The 19,740-nt window shown below is 33.3% G+C and overlaps 1 protein-coding gene across 1 annotated transcript in view; it reads left to right on the top strand.

Annotated features, from left to right (window-relative positions):
• The window catches only part of Tmtc3 (transmembrane O-mannosyltransferase targeting cadherins 3), a 49,222-nt gene extending 30,730 nt beyond the window's left edge, over window positions 1-18,492 (top strand). The window contains exons 10-14 of the mRNA XM_048358568.1: window positions 581-692; window positions 5,734-5,837; window positions 6,930-7,099; window positions 12,231-12,457; window positions 14,021-18,492. Of these exons, the coding sequence (XP_048214525.1) occupies window positions 581-692; window positions 5,734-5,837; window positions 6,930-7,099; window positions 12,231-12,457; window positions 14,021-14,838 (1,431 nt within the window). The 3' untranslated portion in view covers window positions 14,839-18,492. The remainder of the gene's footprint in view (window positions 1-580; window positions 693-5,733; window positions 5,838-6,929; window positions 7,100-12,230; window positions 12,458-14,020) is intronic.
• The last annotated feature ends 1,248 nt before the right edge of the window (window positions 18,493-19,740 follow it).

The following is a 19,740-nucleotide window of genomic DNA, read 5'->3' as shown; positions in this document are numbered from 1 at the left end:
GAGCTTCAGAATTTTTAGGAACTTTGCTTGTCTTAGGACACTGATTAAAACATAAAATCCAAACCACTGCAGCTACTACTTTGGCTGAGTAACATCCTGTGCCTGTAAAAAAACTATACCAATCTCTGAACTTTGAAAGCACAAACTGATATGGAACCTCAAGCACAGGGTTCTTGATACCATAATCAATGGCTTGAATAGCTTTACATGTGTCAGGTCTGAAAAAAATGAATCAGTGCAATACATAAAACTGTAGCATCTAGTGTTCCTAAAAAAGTAAAAAAAAAAAGTTGGAGCAACTAAAAAAGAACAAAGAATAGAACAATGATTTTTAAAGAACACTGTGGTTTAATCAATTAAAAAATAGTACAATTCTAATTCATAAAATAAGACTGCTGTGATTCTAGTACGTTAATGTTACAAAGAAAAGAGAGTAATATGGTGAAGCATCATTTAGCCCTCCATCCCCAAGGACATCTTCATAAAACATTCTATTGAAAATCATACCAAAAGGAATCTGTATGAACTGGAATTTTTTTTCTTTCATTGTGACTTATTTATATTTGTTTGTGTACTTAAGGTAAATAAAAATAATGCTAAATTGTGGAATAATGTGGGTCATGCCCTGGAAAATGAAAAAAACTTTGAGAGAGCCTTGAAATACTTCTTACAAGCTACGCATGTTCAGCCAGGTAAGCATTATTTAATTGATGAATAATTTATTTTCTATTTAGGAAAAGAACTACTGATACCAGATACTTAAGTATTTTTATTAAGTCATGGATGGTATTGATACATATTTTCGGTGAAATAGTAGGTGCAAAAGCTTAATTAGAGTGAATTTAAAAGAATAAAGAAGGAATGCTTAAAGAAAATTATATAGAACTTCAAGGTTATTGGAAGGGTATAGGGGCAAGAGAATATGGTAGGAGAAGGTCTTTCTTTTAAATGTTTTATTTTAAAGTGGAAGAAACAAAGCGTGTTTGAGGAAATCCAGCAACATTAGGGAAAATAAGAATATCAAGTGGAAAGATGGATTACTAGATTGATGTCCTTGTAAAGATAAGTGGAAAGCAAACGGATCTAATGCACAAGAATTCATTCAAATATATCAGGAGCTAAATGTGACAACAGGGAAGACAGCATATGGATGTGGATAGAGACAGATGTGTATAGTATATGGAATAAGTTTCTAAAATTGTCTTCTGTGCCTCTTTTTTTTTTCAATGAAAAGAGAATGCATTGATTAATAGAGTAAAGGGAAGAGATTGTAAGAGTAGAAGCATATATAAAGTGGTTATCTAAGACAGTGCTTCACAAATGTCAGTGTGCACATAAACCTGAAGATCTTAGTATAGTGTATATTTTTATGTAGAAAAATGTATATAGAGCCTGCAGTTCTGTATTTCTAATAAATCCGACATATCACACTGGAGAAACAAGGGTCTAGGAAGCTAGGAAAATATATGGAATAGGAAAATAGAATAACAGACAATTCTAACATCCTACTTAATGTCAGTTATAACTTAAAATTAAATCTATTGGTGTAGCTGCTTTCCAGCTATAGTAATGTTCAGAGCATGAGTTACTGAGTCATTAAGATTAGAATTTTGTCAAGTGTGTTTTACCAAGAAACTCAGGGCTAAGGGAAAGATTAACGTAAGATAGAATGTAAGTTGATTCAGAAATGATCTGAAGAGAGGGTAAGTGATGCAGGAAAAATGACTGAATCAACAGATAGTAGATCTGAAGAACTGGTGTCTAATAGATCTGAAGAACTTGTGTCTGAGTAGGGTGCAGCTTGAGCAGCAGAAGTTTTAGGTAAAGAAAATAGCACTAGAATTTCAAGAGTGCAAAACCATATTATAGGATATGTACCATATTTAATCCTATTTACCATATGCCAATGTTACTTTCTACTCAGTTACAACCAAATAAAGTCGTGATACACTAAATATACTTGGAAAGATGTAGACTGATGATCACTGTTAATTTTCCCTACCTGACAAAGCTGTGATCATTGAACTAACTAAAGTAGGAAGGTCGGGGCTGGGAATATGGCCTAGTGGTAGAGTGCTTGCCTCGTATACATGAAGCCCTGGGTTCGATTCCTCAGCACTACATATATAGAAAAAAGGCAGAAGTGGCGCTGTGGCTCAAGTGATAGATTGCTAGCCTTGAGCAGAAAGAAGCCAGGGACAGTGCTCAGACCCTGAGTTCAAGCCCCAGGACTGGCAAAATAGATAAATGAATAAAAATAAAGTAGGAGGGTAGTAAAAATCACTGGAAAAATGGAGTGCATCATGGCCACACTGTTCAAAGATTAGTATATGAAGATTTTGAAATCAGAAGAATTTTTTTTTCAAATTTTTATTATCAAATTGTTGTACAGAGAGATTACAGTTTCATACGTTAGGCATTGGATAGGATACATTACTTGTACTGTTTGTTACCTCATTTGGCTGCATAATGTTTGAGAGCACAGTAGAGGAACATGATCACTTGCCCAAAATTAGTAACTTTAACAAGGAGAATAATGAAATATGCAGTTTAATTTTTAAGGGGAATGAGAACTTTCTGAAAATGAAAACAGGGATCAAGTACATGACCTCTTCCTTTAAGCTCAGTATTGTAAAGGATATTGTATTACATTCATAACTTGCAGATAAAGCCAAGTTTCAGTTACAAAAAGTGAACAGAAGTTAATCAAAATGTTTCACAGGTAACAACCATCCAAGAAACTCTAGGCCAAATATCATACCTCCAATTTCTTCTTCCTTTAGAAAAATCTTGCCTAGACAAATGTTGGATATAAAATAGAAAAGCCTTTAATCTATATCTACTATTTATTACTAAAAATGGAAGAAATTTTGTTTTACAAAAAGAGTTTTCAGAGCCATTGCTTAACCTGTTACTTAGTAGGATCTCTGATTTACTAACTGAAAATATTTCAAAGAAAACCATTTTAGTTATTTGATCTCTACAATGAGTGGAAAAATACACATAACTGCACACACACACATACATACATATATAGATATATGTATATGCCTATATATGGGCATTCATGTATACATGCATACAAAAGTATTAAAAAGATAACAATAAGAGTGGCAATTAGAAACGAAGGTCAAAGAATGGCTCTTTAAGAAATTATCATTTGAGGGGCTGGGAATATAGCCTAGTGGCAAGAGTGCCTGCCTCGGATACACGAGGCCCTAGGTTCGATTCCCCAGCACCACATATACAGAAAAAACGGCCAGAAGCGGCGTTGTGGCTCACGTGGCAGAGTGCTAGCCTTGAGCGGGAAGAAGCCAGGGACAGTGCTCAGGCCCTGAGTCCAAGGCCCAGGACTGGCCAAAAAAAAAGAAATTATCATTTGAAAGAGAGAAGAAAAAAAGTGAGATAAAAGACCTCTGAAAAATGTATTTCAGCTAAGGTAATTTTTAACATGAGCAAAGCATGGAAAAAAGAATACAATCTGCTGCTGACAAAGATTCACCATTTTTATACAGGGTGTGTGATAGTATTGTAATCACATTTATACACATATTCATGCCTCTAAGTTAGTTCATAGATTTGATGATTAGACATTTGGGTTCCCTTCTGATTTCCTTTCCATGGTAAAAATAAGATAATATTAGAGATTTCGGTAGAGTAGGGAATGTAATAATCAAAGAGTACATTCAGATCTGTGAGCTCTTCATTTATATTAAATTAAAGGCAGCCAACTTTTGTTGGTTCAAATAATTTCCTCATTCATAACAGCAAATTTGTTCTTTAAAACTTTTTAGAGCCAAGTGCTGGTGGCTCACTCCTGTAATCCTAAGTACTCAGCAGGCTGAGATCTAAAAATCACAGTTGGAGGCCAGCTCCCGTAGAAAAGTACCCATGAGACTCTTATCTATAATTAACCACTCAAAAACTGGAAGTGACTCTAGCTAAAGTGGTAAAAAGCACTTGCCTTGAGCACAGAGAGGCTCAGGGACAGCACCCAAGCCCTGAGTTTACTCCTCACAACTGACAACAACAACAAAAAAAAGGTTTTAGCTTTTTAGTTATCTAAATATTCATTTAATCTTGCATATAATTACACTTTATTAAAACTTTCCACCTATTTGTTTTAAAATACTTGCAAAATAATCAAATGTCTTGATATATTCTTCATTTTTCCCAAATAGCTTTCTAATTTTTATAACAAATATTATGAATTTAGCTGATTTAAAAAATCTGTCCTAAAAAGCAAAGACTCCTTATTCTATGTTTATCTATACTTGGCAGCACAGTGATTTTTCAGCCTAATCTCTACCATTGGAATTGCCTTTGAAACTTGTAAAAATACTTTTGCAAATCCTATCTCTGATGAGAGTATGTTTTGATGGAGCTGAATGACATCTTATTTTTTTTTATTTTAATAACTACTGCTATTCTAATTTGCAACTGGGATTGGCTGTAGCTACATAAACTTTTTGTGTTATATTTGGCCTCCTTTTGACTCAGATATTCATCTAAAATGAAAAAATACATTTCCTTATCCCTCATTTTCTGAAGCTATTTCACATCTGCACTCAGTTGCTATTATAGAACATATCATGGCAAAATCATAGGACAGATGCCCTTCTCTCAGGGGAATGCCCAAGATGCATATGCTTGGCCCTTGTGTGTTCTAGGAGTTTCAGTCAGAACTACTCTTCTACAATTGCAATATCATCAGTATTGCAGGCAGTAAGAATCATAATTTGAAACCTTTTAATGTGTATTAGATATTCATGTTTAGTTTGATATTCAAGATTATTCCCAACCTTTGAAATATTTACTGGGAGTGTATATTTTCTTAAAAATCAGTAAGTATTAAGTCATCATATAATTCTTTTTTTTTTTTTTTTTTTTTTTTTTTTGGCCAGTCCTGGGCCTTGGACTCAGGACCTGAGCACTGTCCCTGGCTTCTTCCCGCTCAAGGCTAGCACTCTGCCACTTGAGCCACAGCGCCGCTTCTGGCCGTTTTCTGTATATGTGGTGCTGGGGAATTGAACCTAGAGCCTCATGTATCCGAGGCAGGCACTCTTGCCACTAGGCTATATCCCCAGCCCATATAATTCTTGTTATCATATAATTCCTAAGTTGTATTATTTTCTTTCTGTAAGTACATTTGCATAGTTTCCTATAGAAATAAGTCATTTAAAGGACCATAACATCTTACTGTTATTATCCTAATATTCCACTTTATTCTCATTATGTTTACATTTACAAAAAACACCAAATCATGGTTTTTTTCATTTCTATTCTGTTATCCCACTGTGATACATATTAGTTATGACACTTAAATTAATGTAAAAAACATGACGTGTGTTTTCATTTGTAGAGTTGAGCCATGTTTTTTGAGTGGAGGCCAAACCTATGAGATTAAGGAAACAAAAACAAGTCTTAGTATAGTAAAATATAGGGGGAAATTATGGAAATTTCATTAGCTCTATCTCTATTTTTCTATATGCTAACCCTGAAAAGATACATTTAAATAATTTTTATGTGTGTACATTTCTTTACAGTGCTTTAGGTAATTTTGTAGTTACCATTGGTTGTAAATTGTAGCAACTTGTGTTAGAAGAACTTCAGAGAGAAAGCCAGAAGCATTCTGTTTTTGCATTTTTTCCCTGTGTGTTTGTAAAGCGAATCATAGAGGTTTATATAATGTTTTAATATATTTGAAAAAGGATAATTTTCATTGAATTGTAGATGATATTGGTGCCCACATGAATGTAGGAAGAACTTACAAAAATTTAAATAAAACCAGAGAAGCTGAAGAATCTTACATGATGGCTAAATCACTAATGCCTCAAGTAAGTTTTAGTAATTTGTTGTATCATGTCTACTATGTGTCTATATTAGTAGATTTATCTAGATGGAAAATAATTTTCTTCCACTTAACAAAGTTTCAAGTGAATCTATTGTTCCTACAGATTTTTATGAGTACATTTGTTTTCTTTGTTCACTTACTTTAAAGTTTTTTGGGGGTGTTATTATAGTTTAACTGTAAATACTTAATATTTGAGTATAAATATTAAATGATATTCATTCTGTTTCTGGAAATGACTTTAAGTAGAGACATTGTGCTTTAAGCACTAAATTCAACATTGTGACTATTAATATTAATACAGATGAAAAAACAACAGCTTTGTCTCTACTGCTATCTTGTATTCATCACTTTTTAATAAGACTTTTTTTTGGATATGCCAATGCAGTATTAAAGATGCAAGATCTTACCCCACTCTTTGACAACTTTATGTCATCAGAAAAGACCATTTAACCTTTCTGCAATGTCTCAGTTATAATAGTTACAATTATCTTAATACCGATTTGTGACTTAATTTTTTTCTTAAAGCAAAGTTGGACCATATGATATCCTTAGAAATATTTCAGCCCTAAAATGATATAAATTATATTTTGAGATTTTTATTAAAATTATTATATTTGCTCAAAATTTGGATATACATATTAAATAAGATAACATTTAACATGGATAGTAAATACGTCATTTTTTTTCCCAACTTTAAGAAACAAGTGAGTTGTTAGTATAAGTCTGAAACTGGCTCAATTTTCACAACTGGGAAATACTTTCCTGACAACATGGTAGTTAACAACACTGTATACAACTAGACTATGATAGGACATATGGCTTATTCTCTTTTGGTTGTGATAGACTTAGAGACTTTGACCTAAGTAGATTCTGATATCTGATTTCATAAAAAGATAGATATAAATAGGAAATCTAGCTGTAGTTTACTAAGCTGGCATGAATGGAAAAATGTCTTTCACTGCCAAAAATTAGTATTTACGTTTAATGACCTTACATTCTATGTTATTTTAAATAAGATGTCAGGAAAACATACTTCTTGCAAAATATGTGAAAAATGGTTTTTGTGTTCAAACAGATTATTCCTGGCAAAAAATATGCAGCTAGAATTGCACCTAACCACTTAAATGTGTATATCAATCTGGCTAACCTGATTCGAGCAAATGAATCCCGACTAGAAGAAGCAGATCAGCTATATCGACAAGCAATAAGCATGAGGCCCGACTTTAAGCAGGCTTATATCAGCAGGTATTACTTTAGAGCTATCGTTGTACAGAATTGAAGATACACCTGCATTTGAATAATTTGACATGCTTTCCTTTTAGTTGTCCTAATTGGCAACCAAATGTATAGAAGACAATGGCTTGTTTTAGACTGACAAATCTAATTGACTTAAAATTGACTAGGGGATTCCTAATTTCCAGTAGCCATACTTTCAAATTTGACTGGCGAATAATTACCTTGCCAAAAACTTAGTCATTGGCTAAAAAAGGTATTTTCTACAGTGACATGTTAAAACTTCATCTGTGTTCTACTGGAGTTATTTGTTATATTTAGGGAAAATGCATGTTAAACTTAGTTTTGTTTCCTGCACAGTTAACCTAATCGTAATTTGTAACACTATCCAGAATGTATATTAAGAATCAAAAGTTCACTACCAAGCTTATTCTATGAAGCCTGCATAACCGGCATCCCAAAAAAGACAAGGACTAATCAAAGGAAGAAGACTATAGACCCATTTCTTTGATGAACATCGAAGCAAAACTTCTCAACAAAATTCTGGCCAATTGACTTCAGCACCTCATCCAAAAAATTATATATTATTATCAAACAGGATTTATTCCAGGGATGCAAAGCTGGTTCAGTATATGCAAGTCAATTAATGTAATTTATCATATCACTGGGAACAAGGAAAAACCACATGGTCATCTCAATAGATGCAGAAAAAACATTTGACAATATCCAACACCCATTTATGAGGAAAGCTCTGGAGAAACTAGGAATCCATGGGACATTCCTCAATATAATAAAGGCAGTATATGACAAACCTACAGTTAGCATTGTACTTAAGGGTGAAAGGTAAAAAGTACTTCCTCTAAAACCAGGAATGAGATAAGGATGTCCACTCTATCCACTCCAATATAGTATTAGAATTCCAAGCTAGAGCAGCAGACAAGATGTAAACATAAAGGGGATCCAAATAGGGAAAGATGGAGTAAAACTCTCCCTCTTTGCAGATAACATGATACTATATTTAAAGGACCCCATAGATTCTACTCCCAAGTTATTCCAGGTGATCTGAAACTTTGGCAGAATAGCAGTGTATAAAATTAACCCTCAAAAATGAATAGCTTTTCTGTATGACAACAATGAGAAGAGCGAGGCTGAAATCAAGAAAGCAACTCGTTTTGTAATACCCTCAAAAAAACAAAACAAAACTAGGAATTAAGAAATAACCAAAGAAGTGAAGGACCTCTATGATGAAAACTCTAAAAACCACAAAAGGAAAGTAAAGTAGAACTAAGGAAATAGAGAAACCTCCCATGCTACTGGATTGGGAGGATTAACATCATGAAAATGGCGAAACTGTTAAAGGCTATATACAGATTCAGTGCAATACCCATCAGTATCCCAACATCATTCTTAAATGCAATAGATGAATCAATCCAAAATTTGATATGGAATAATAAAAGAACACAAAGAGCAAAAACAATCCTTAACAGGAAGAACAGTGGTAGAGGAATATCAATACCAAACTTCAAACTCTATTACGAAGTTATAGGGGGCTGGGAATATGGCCTAGCCGTAGAGTGCTTGCTTCATATACATGAAGCCCTGGGTTCAGTTCCTCAGAACCACATATAAAGAAAAGGCCAGAAGTGGTGCTGTGGCTCAAGTGGTAGAGTGCTAGCCTTGAGTAAAAAGAAGCCAGGGACCATGCTCAGCCCTGAGTTCAAGTCCCAGGACTGGCAAAGAAATAAAAGCTTTGCTTGCCTCGTGATAAAGTTATAGTAATAAAAACAGCTCGGTACTGGCACAAGAACAGACCTGAGGACCAATGGTATAGAACTGAAGACCCAGGAATGAACCTACAAGTCTATGGACCACCTAATCTATGATAAGAGAGCCAAAAAATTAGAATGGAAGAAAGACAGCCTCTTCAACAAATGGCGTTAGCAAAATTGGTTAAAATCTTGTAGAAAACTAAAGTTAGATCATTACATATCACCCTGCACCAGAATCAATTCCAAATTTATCAAAGAAATAGAAGTAAAAGCAGATACCCTATAAACATCTTAGGAAGGAATAGGAGAAACACTAGGGCTCCTTGGGACAGGTTGAAACTTTCTTAATAAAGACCCACAAACACAACAAATCTAAGATTGGACTAAAGGGATTGCATTAAACTGCAGAGCTTCTGCATGGCAAAGGACATAACTAGCAAGATAAATAGAAAACCCACAGGTTGGGAGACGATCTTCACTGGCCATACAACAGACAAGGGCTTGATATCTAAAATATATTTAGAACTCAGAAAATTAAATCCACTCAAAACAAATCCTCAGAGAAACTGCTCCATTAATAAAGACTAAAGACTTAAAGAGAGACTTCTCCAAAGAAGAAATAAGAATGGCCAACAGACACAAGAAGAAATGTTCAACATCTCTAGCCATAAAAGAAATGCAAATCAAAACAACATTGAGATTCCACTTCAACCCAATTAGAATGCCCATTATTAAGAAAACTAATAACAGATGTTGGCGGGGATGTGGCTGAAAGGGAATGCTACTACACTGTTGGTGGGATTGTAAACTTGTTCAACCACTCTGGAAAGCAGTATGGAATTTCCTCAAAAGACTAAACAGAGCTAACCAATGATCCAGTAATCCCACTTCTGGGCATTTACCCAAAGGATCACCAACAAGGCCACACTAAAGCTACCTGCACAGCCATCTTCATTGCGGTATTATATACCATAGCAAAGATATGGAACCAACCCAGATGCCCCTCATTAGATGAATGGGTCAACCAAATGAAGTACATACACACAATGGAATTCTATGCTTCTATCAGAAAGAATGACATTGTCCCATTCGTAAGGAAATGGAAAAACTTGAGGGAAAAAATCATACTAAGTGAAGTGAGCCAGACCCAAAGAAACACATACTCTGTGGTTTCTCTCACTGGTAATAATTAGCATATAGTCTAGGATAATCCTAGAAGATGATCACAATATCTCAATAGCTATATACATGTGATCATATAAGATGAGGCTAAGAGAAATGAACTCCAAGCTATAGAAGCAAGAGGTTTTTCATTGTTGCTGTTATTTTTAATGTACTATGTGAAGTTATTTTTTTGTTCTTTCATTTGTCTTTCCTATCATTTATCCCATGTTGTTACTATATTTGATTATGATATCCTGGGTTTTATATATATATATATGTACATATATGTGTGTATATATATATATACACACACACATATATGTTAGTATATGTTCATCTGACTGAGTGACGGGAAGAGAACATCAAAATGGGGAGACAGAGGACATAGAGTGAACCAATGCAACAGCAATGCTCACAAGACAATATGTTGGAAATTAACTGTAGAACTTGGGGGGATTGAGGAGGAGTGAAAGTGGGAGAAAAATGAGGGAGGGGTAACAAGTTTGACAACAAATGTACTCACTATCTTATGTATTTAACTGTAACCCCTCTATATCACCTTGACAATAAAATTACATTTTAAAAAAGCTAAAAACAGAGGTGTTACAGTTCTATAAATCAGGCAAAGAATATATTTCCTTTTGGATAATGCCACCCACCCACAAGTTGTATACCTTATTTTCAACATAGTGTTCAGTAAGTACCATTGCTACATTTGTTCTTTTATCTTTTGTCCCTCCATTTCCATTCTTCCTCTTACACACTCTCAAAGTCATAGAGACAAATAGGATAAAAAGAAAAGAAAACAAAAGCAGCAAAGGGGAAAACAACCAACCAAGCAACAACAAAAAACCTCTTCCTGGAGCTCATTTAGATAAGTATTATTTTGTATAATCAGGTGCACATAGACAGTGTGCCCCTAAATTTTACTTTTTGAGATAAAAATCTGTTCTTTAATTAGGGTTGTCTTTTATATCCTTATCCATTACTCATTGTGTTAAGTGTTAATCCATTCAGCATCTCAGGAACCAGTGGCTCACACCTGCAATCCTAGCTACTCACAAGGCTGAGATCTGAGGATCATGGTTCAAAGACAACCTGAGCAGGAAAGTTTGTGACTCCTATTTCTATTTAGCACAAAAAGCCTAGAAATGGCACTTTGGCCCAGGAAGAGAGCCTTGAGCACAAACACGCAACGAGGGTGTCCAGGCCCTGAGTTCAAGCTCTGGGACAAGTATTAGAAGGAAAAAAAAAATCAGTAATATTTGTGGTTTAAAAAATTGTAGTGTCATTCTTAGAAGTTACTCTCAGGGCTGGGGATATGGCCTAGTGGCAAGAGTGCTTGCCTTCGTATACATGAGGCCCTGGGTTCAATTCCCCAGCACCACATATACAGAAAATGGCCAGAAGTGGCGCTGTGGCTCAAGTGGCAGAGGGCTAGCCTTGAGCAAAAAGAGGCCAGAGACAGTGCTCAGGCCCTGAGTCCAAGCCCCAGGACTGGCAAAAAAAAAAAAAAAAGAAGAAGAAGTTACTCTCAAAAGAATGTTAATAAAAATGTGCTCAAGCAAAATGACTTTTTAGAGTTCTCTTAACAAAAAATGGAACTGTTTAACAGTGGTTTTCAAACTGATCTTTAATTCTAGATGTATTCTTATAAATTATCTGCAGGTGGCACTAGTACCTTCTCACCCGTTCAACTTTTTGAAATTTCCTTTCCATGAACATTTATTTTGTAAGGATATTGTGAACATGCTTATTTATACAGACTAAAACACATAACACACTGTGTCATAGATTTGAATATTGGAATTTCCCTGTGACTTAAGTATATGTTTCTTAAAGTGTTATAATTTTATCAGCTGATAAATTTGTTGGTCTTCCACTCTATATTTGCTATTATTTGACTGATACTGCCTACGTTGTCTCTTTTTAAGAGACATTGAGAAACAGATTTTTCTCTATCCCATTTTTTTACTCACATCTTTCCTTTGAAAGTCAAGTATTCCCTTTCTCTAATAATGTTTGATAATAAGTGAAGCTAAATTTTCTGAACTAAGGAGTTCAGATTTTGAATGTATAGTTTTTCAGAGAGAACTTCTAAGAGTCTAAAATAAAAAGAAAATTGTGTGTAGAAAGGCTTAAAACTTGTGAAGAATGGTATGTATAAACTAACATGTAATTTCTAAATTTTTTATTTGATTTTTCCACAGGGGAGAATTGCTTTTAAAAATGAATAAACCTCTCAAAGCAAAGGAAGCATATCTTAAAGCACTGGAGCTAGACAGAAATAATGCAGATCTTTGGTACAACCTGGCAATTGTCTATATTGAACTTAAAGAACCAAATGAAGCTCTAAAAAACTTTAATCGTGCATTGGAACTAAATCCAAAGCATAAGCTCGCACTATTCAATTCTGCTATATTAATGCAAGAATCAGGTATAGTTTATCAAATTTATTCTATATTTAACCAAATGACACTTTGGAAGTATAGTGCCATTACCAACAGCAAACATTAAGAGTTCTGGACATTATTGACTTATTTTAAGAATATTTTTTTAAAAATTTTATTAATTAAATTTTGTTGACAAGGTGTTGTGCAAAAGAGGTTCAGTTACATAATCGGGCAGTGAGTACATTTCTTGTGATATCTTACACCCTCATTTTTCTTTCTTGTTTGTTCTTTCTTCTGATATGTGTTAAAAATTATCCTTCAGGTAATTTATTAAGCAAAACCTATTTATAAACATAATATCTTGCATATTAAATATACAAGACATAGCAAAACTAAAGTATTAATCAGAATTAATCTGTACCTTTAATCCTTATTTTATGTAAGCATTTTAGTTTGCATTTATAAGATTGCTTAGATGATTTATAAAATTTTAATTATGTTAGAAAAATCTATTTACAACTTCTGAGTATTTCTTAGATATAACCCGGAAACATAAAAAAATGAAAGTATCCAAAGATTACAGAATTGTAGAACTTTAAGAGGACCATTGAATTTATTTTCACTGATCCTTTATTTTATTGGGTTAGAAAATGGGGTTCAAAAAGTTTTAACAACTACCTCAAATTCATATAGTTACTTTAGTAGCTAATTCGTGGTAAGAAGTGAAGCCCAGTGACTTATTTTCAGTTTTTCTTTTTTCATAAGATTTTATGCTGATCACATATTTTGGTTTGTAAACAGTTCTTAACAAACACCAAAATACATTTTTCTTCAATGATACTATCAATTAAAAGAATAACACTGAGCCAGATATAGTGGCACACACCCACAATCCCAGAATTTAGCATACTGAGACAGGAAAGGTATGCATTCAAGGCTAGTTTAAATTAATAGAAGACATAAAAAACTAACCTGTTTTTTTGTGTATATAAATTTAGAGAAAAACTAATATTTTTGTAAGGTTTGCCAGTATAATATTACATAGTATGTAGCTATAGTGTTTGAAAATGTTTTTGTTTTCAATAGAACTTGTCTTAAATATTTTATTTTTCAAATCTCATTTATATAGTTAGTATCCTTAAAGCTTCTTCATTCAAAACTTGATCTGACATACCAGAAAATCAGATTTTACAATTCTAATACCTTAATATAATTTACTAAGCATTTTACATACATATATCATGTAACTCTAGAAAATTCAGGAAGTTAACCCAAAGAAATTTAATTAATGTGTAAAGTTATAATGTTAACAGAACCAACACTGATTATATGTGTTGAGGATCCTATGCTTCTTTCTCTTTATTTTCTATATTTGATTGTGAATGATGAAGAGATTTCTTTCTTGGTTTCTGAAACACTTGCTTTTGGAAAGTAAATGATTTCTCACTTCAGTGTTTGGAAGACATAATTTTCTATATGAACTCAGGTTTAAATTTTTTCTTATTGATGTATGGGAATTAATTGTTTAATGCTGTATTTTGTAATTTAAGTAAATACTTAAAGTTTAATTCATTTTGTAATATTTTTTCTTTAAAAAATATTCTTAGGTGAAGTTAAACTCAGACCTGAAGCTAGAAAACGTCTTCTAAACTATGTAAGTGAAGAGCCCCAAGATGCTAATGGATATTTCAACTTGGGAATGCTTGCCATGGATGACAAAAAAGACACTGAGGCAGAAGTCTGGATGAAGAAAGCCATAAAATTACAAGCTGACTTCAGAAGTGCTTTGTTTAATCTTGCACTTCTGTATTCTCAAACTGCAAAGGAATTAAAGGCGTTGCCAATTTTAGAAGAATTACTCAAATACTACCCTGATCATATCAAGGGACTTATTTTAAAAGGAGACATTCTGATGAATCAAAAAAAAGATATACTTGGAGCAAAAAAATGTTTTGAAAAGATTTTGGAGATGGATCCAAACAATGTACAAGGAAAACATAATCTTTGTGTTGTTTATTTTGAGGAAAAGGACTTACTAAAGGCTGAAAATTGCCTGGTTGAAACACTGGCATTAGCACCACACGAGGAATATATTCAGCGTCACTTGAGTATAGTCAGGGATAAAATTTCCTCATCTGGTTTTGCAGAACAGCCAGGAATCCCAGCTGGAACGACTTCAGGTGAAGAAGAGACAGACACAATTCCAGTTGAACATGAGAAAGAAATCAAAAGTGAATCTAGACCAGGACAGATAATAAAAACAAGTGATAATAAAAGTCACTCTAAATCTAACAAACAATTAGCAGAAAATTCAGACAAAGAGGTCCCCCACAAAACAACAAAAGACATCAAAGAAATTGAGAAGAAAAGAGTTGCTGCTTTAAAAAGACTAGAAGAAATTGAACGGATTTTAAATGGAGAATAGTATCATTCTTTCCTCATGAGACAGTGGCATCAGAAAACTTCAGTCTATATTATGTGATTGCCTGTGCAGGAATCTTTCAGCATATATAGCAGTATATGTAAGCTGCCTCTACATAGGAAAGACACAGCAAAAAGTTTTCATTTGGATGAATATATATGAATATTGTAGAATTACTAAATTACAGGTGATAATTTTGAAACTTATTATGAAAGGTTTTTTTTTTTCTTGAAGAATGTTTACTACTCCAAATTAAATAATTTGAGGCCTGAGTGGTGATCTCTTGAGAACATATCTAACATACTGGTTTATATTGTACTTCTATTGGCCAACTTCATCTTTCCTTTACCTCTTGAATACTAGTGATCGATTGAAAACACTTATTGAATGCATTCTTCTTTTCCTTAGTAATTCCTCTGGAAAAAATACAAGAAATTTTGCATTATGAAGAAATAGTAATTTATTTATAGTGTGTCCTTTGGATGGTTTGTAGAGAGGATTCTGGATAAAACATTTTAAAATTATCATGACATGTTAGCTTAAGAATGTATTTTTTTATAATTCCACGCTTGTCCTTATCTTTACTTATAAACACAAATTTTAAGCAGGTAAAGTTTTACACATACCTACACACACACACACACACACACACACACACACACACACACATTTCTAATGGTGCTCCCAAATACTGTATTTCTTTTTTGCATTGAGAGTATCACAAGTTGAGGTTTGTAATCATGACTGTTCTTTGAAGCTTTCATTCCCCAAACTTCTATTTCTAACTACAGTGTAAGAAATCATCTTACAATCTGTGGTTTTGCTTAATTTTTTTCCAAAGTTACATTTTAATCATTCTGATATACATAATCTGCTACGTTCAATTCTATTTAACTGAGAAAGAATATTATAATCATTTATTTTTAAACACTAAATTCTTGATATGTTGTGGATATTTTTAGTAAATACTTTGACTACTGAACATTCATAAAAATTTTAAAACTTTTAATTGTAGGATATTTTCCTATTTGTGCATATATGATCATTTTGTGCATGTTTGATCATTTTTTCTGTTGTCCAGTTATAAAGATTACTAACCTGATGTAGGGCTAATCTGCCTTACGTAGGGTTATGTAGGGTTAATCAGTCTTACAGCAATTTTAAACCTAAAAAAAATCTTGGATTAAAAGTAGATGCAAACAGTCTTACTAATTTAAACCTAATTTTGTTCCCTGAGTTAAAGTACATTTTCAATGAGCTTTATGATACAATACCCAATAAATTTGGTTTTAATTTAAAATGTTAAAGCTCCAGGTATCATTCTGAGAAAGTAATTTATAATTATGTAGAGCTTCAAAAACTATTTTTTATAGTTCCTTTGAGATAACTCCTTTCTAATTATTTAGTCTTAGAAATCATATTCCTGTACTGTTTTTTAAAGAAATGCTTTATAAATAGGTCACAAGATATGAGTCTGCTTTGAAGTCCCACCCTTATTAAATTCCCAGCAGATCTGGCATAATTTTTTTTCTTTTCTAAGGTAGTTTAAAGAATGCACTGATACTACTGGGTATTAATTCTTAGCCCAGGAGAATCTTATCAAACATCAAAGCAATATCTAATTCCAGCTTTGTGACTTCAGATTTAAGGTGAAGAATACCTCATATACTATGACTTGAACACTATATTATTCTTACGTTTTGTCCATATATCTTGAGGAAAAGTCTCTGAGTGATCTCTGTAGCTATAATTTCACATGGAGATAAGTTTAGTAAAGTAAAAGGAATTTTTTTTAGTACCGAAGTTACTAATAAAAGCTTGAGTAATACTTTAGTAAGTTTAAATAAATACTTCAAATGATAGAAAGTATATATTAACTATTATCCAGTAATAGCACTAGACTAACTTTTGAAATTTGTAATATAACGTTTGGCTTAATTTCCATTAAGGAATGATGTTCTGAGAAGTATTTATTTCTTAAGGTTGAGTTCAGTCACATTTGCTATGTGTAATATTTTATTATCTTCAAAGAATGGCCAGATGAGAGAAGGTAATGGATTTTTCTTTCCTCTGATATTTTGAAGAGACAGGGATGAGGACATTCAAGCTTAGCTCACTAACTCATGTTTCTGAACTGTGAACATCTAAAATTAGAGAAGAAAATCTGTTGCCTGTTTGGGTGCTGGTAAATGGATAGAGTTTCATTCTCATTGTTTTCCAAAATCTAATCCCCAGGAGTTCTAGCAAAGCTTTGACAATCCCCTAGGAGTGATGTGATGTTACTCCTTCACTACTTCTCCAAAGGTAGAATCAAGCTTCTTGAATTACTTTGTATATTTGTATTCCTTGTTAACACTAGAATTTGGGAAGTTTTTAATTATTCCAATGAGCATGTTCTTCGGGGGAACTACAGACATGTACTTCCATTCCCAGATACCATTGAATGATTTTTCTGAAATTATTGACTTAAAGAAAAAAATAACTTTTGTAGTTTTAAGTTTACTAGTAATGTAAATATTTGGTGTATGAATTATACTATCCTAATAAAGCCTCATGCCTTTTCATTGTATATAATTTGAACTCAATTTCATGTTATTATAGAATGTTTCTTTTAAAAAAAACGCTTTGATGAAAGTATTAATACTTTAGATTTCTATGTCAATTTATACTTCAAAAATCCATATATTTGTCATATTTATTTTTTTTAAACAAAATCTAATTGCATGATTGAATGGTATGTAAAATGACCCTTTCCCCTATATCTGTGTCAAAATGCTTATGTGTTGGAAGCTGTCAACTATCCATGTTAAGGGTTCATAAAGTGGCTTAAAATTGTATGCATTTTATATTATGTCTGTGTGTACCATATTTCTAAATACTCAATATTAAATTGGTACTTTTAAAAATCTTAAACCTAATTTGCCTTTTAGTTTTAAAATGGAGAACAGTGTAAAAAGAAAAGTGATTACCACCTCCAAGTAGAAAGAAACCAGCATGTAAATTATTAGCAATAATCTGACAAAGGCACACATTGTAGTTAGACTCTTTGGCAGTGATAAATTTAAAACTATTAATGCTAAAGCTAGACTAAGAAAGTGAGACAGTGTTTTCAAACTTAGGACTTCATTAAAGTTTAACTCTGCATGTGCCCAAGTTCAAATCCAGGTTATCACCTCTGGTAAAAGCTAGGGTAAGTTACTAACCTGTATGTTCTCAATTTACATTATGCATTAATATACTTCACATAAGTTGTTTTGAACAGGTTTTAGCTCATAGTAATGTTCATTGTTAACATGAAACTTAAAATCTATACATTTGATTTCTACATGTACTAACCGGAATAATCATAGCAAACATGATTAGAGGTCACATAGTAATGTTTGTACATACATAGTTAAAATGTATTTAGGATTAAGTTAAAAGTGAATAGATGAACACTAAAGTACTTTAAAATTGTACTGCCTTGCTGTACAGTCCTATCACAGAGGGCATAAGAAATGTTACATTTTCTCAAGGCTAGATCTCAGGCAAACTCACATTCTTTGAAACTCACTTTAAAAAAAAAAGCATTTCTGTTACTGTTGCTGGGTAGCATTTATGTTCTAAAAGAACCGTATGCCTTTGTGTTTCTGCTTTGAATAAAACAACCTTCAAAAATCTCTATAGTTTGCCTTTTCTTAAAGATTTCTATGGTCAGAAACCACTTTAAAAGAATTTCCCTTTCTATTTCTTTGGTTTTAGTTACTGAGAAAATCAACTGATCATTCTGAATGATAGATAGATCTCTATAGCTGTCTCAAAATTTACTTTGGGTGAACTTATGAAATGTAAAGTTACAGGCAGTCAAGTGAGCTCCTTCAATGACAGGAATTTCTAACTACAAAGACAGAAGAAATTACTCAGAATTTTCTTACTATAATCAGCCCTCTGATTAGGATGCTGTTTTTTTTTCTTCGTTCTTTTTTTATTATCAAACTGAATTACAGAGAGGTTACAGTTTCATACATTAGGCATTGGATATATTTCTTGTACTGTTTGTTACCTAGTCCCTCATTCCCCCCTCCCCCCTCTCCCTTTCCCTTCTCCCCCCACCATGAGTTGTTCAGTTGTTCAGTTCATTTTCACCAAACAGTTTGTAAGTATTGCTTTTGTAGTTGTTTGTCTTTTTTTACCCTATGGCTCTCGATTTTGGTATTCCCTTCCAATTTCCTGGTTCTAATACCAGTATACCCAGTTTCCAATATACTCAGATAAGATACAGAGATAGTGTAGGTACAACCACAGGAAGGTGATACAGGAATATCATGAATAATAGAGGCTACAGTTACATATGGCGCGTTTAAAGTAGTTAAACTGATATAACAATCGTTTCCATAACATGGAGTTCATTTCACTTAGCATTATATGTTCATAAGGGTATAGCTGTTGGGCTCCTGTGATCCTCTGCTGTGACTTGCTAAACCTGTGCTAATTATTCCCTATAAGGGAGACCATAGAGTCCATGTTTCTTTGGGTCTGGCTCACTTCACTTAGTATAACTTTTTCCAAGTCCTTCCATTTCCTTACAAATGGGGTAATGTCATTCTTTCTGATACAGGCATAAAATTCCATTGTGTATATGTACCACATTTTCCTGATCCACTCATTTACTGAGGGGCATCTGGGTTGGTTCTAGATTCTAGCTATGACAAATTTGTGCTGCAATGAACATTGTTGTGCTGGTGGCTTTAGTGTGATTATGTTTGTGGTCTTTTGGATAGATACCCAAAAGTGGGGCTGCTGGGTCATAGGGGAGTTCTATGTTTAGCCTTCTGAGGAATCTCCATACCACTTTCCAGAGTGGCTGAACCAGTTTACATTCCCACCAACAATGAAGTAGGGTTCCCTTTTGGTCATATCCCCTCC

This window comes from Perognathus longimembris, chromosome 1, assembly GCF_023159225.1.
Source record: "Perognathus longimembris pacificus isolate PPM17 chromosome 1, ASM2315922v1, whole genome shotgun sequence".
Lineage (NCBI taxonomy): Eukaryota > Metazoa > Chordata > Mammalia > Rodentia > Heteromyidae > Perognathus > Perognathus longimembris.
Note: the sequence above shows the minus strand (reverse complement) of the source record. Positions and strands in the feature narration are given on the sequence as shown.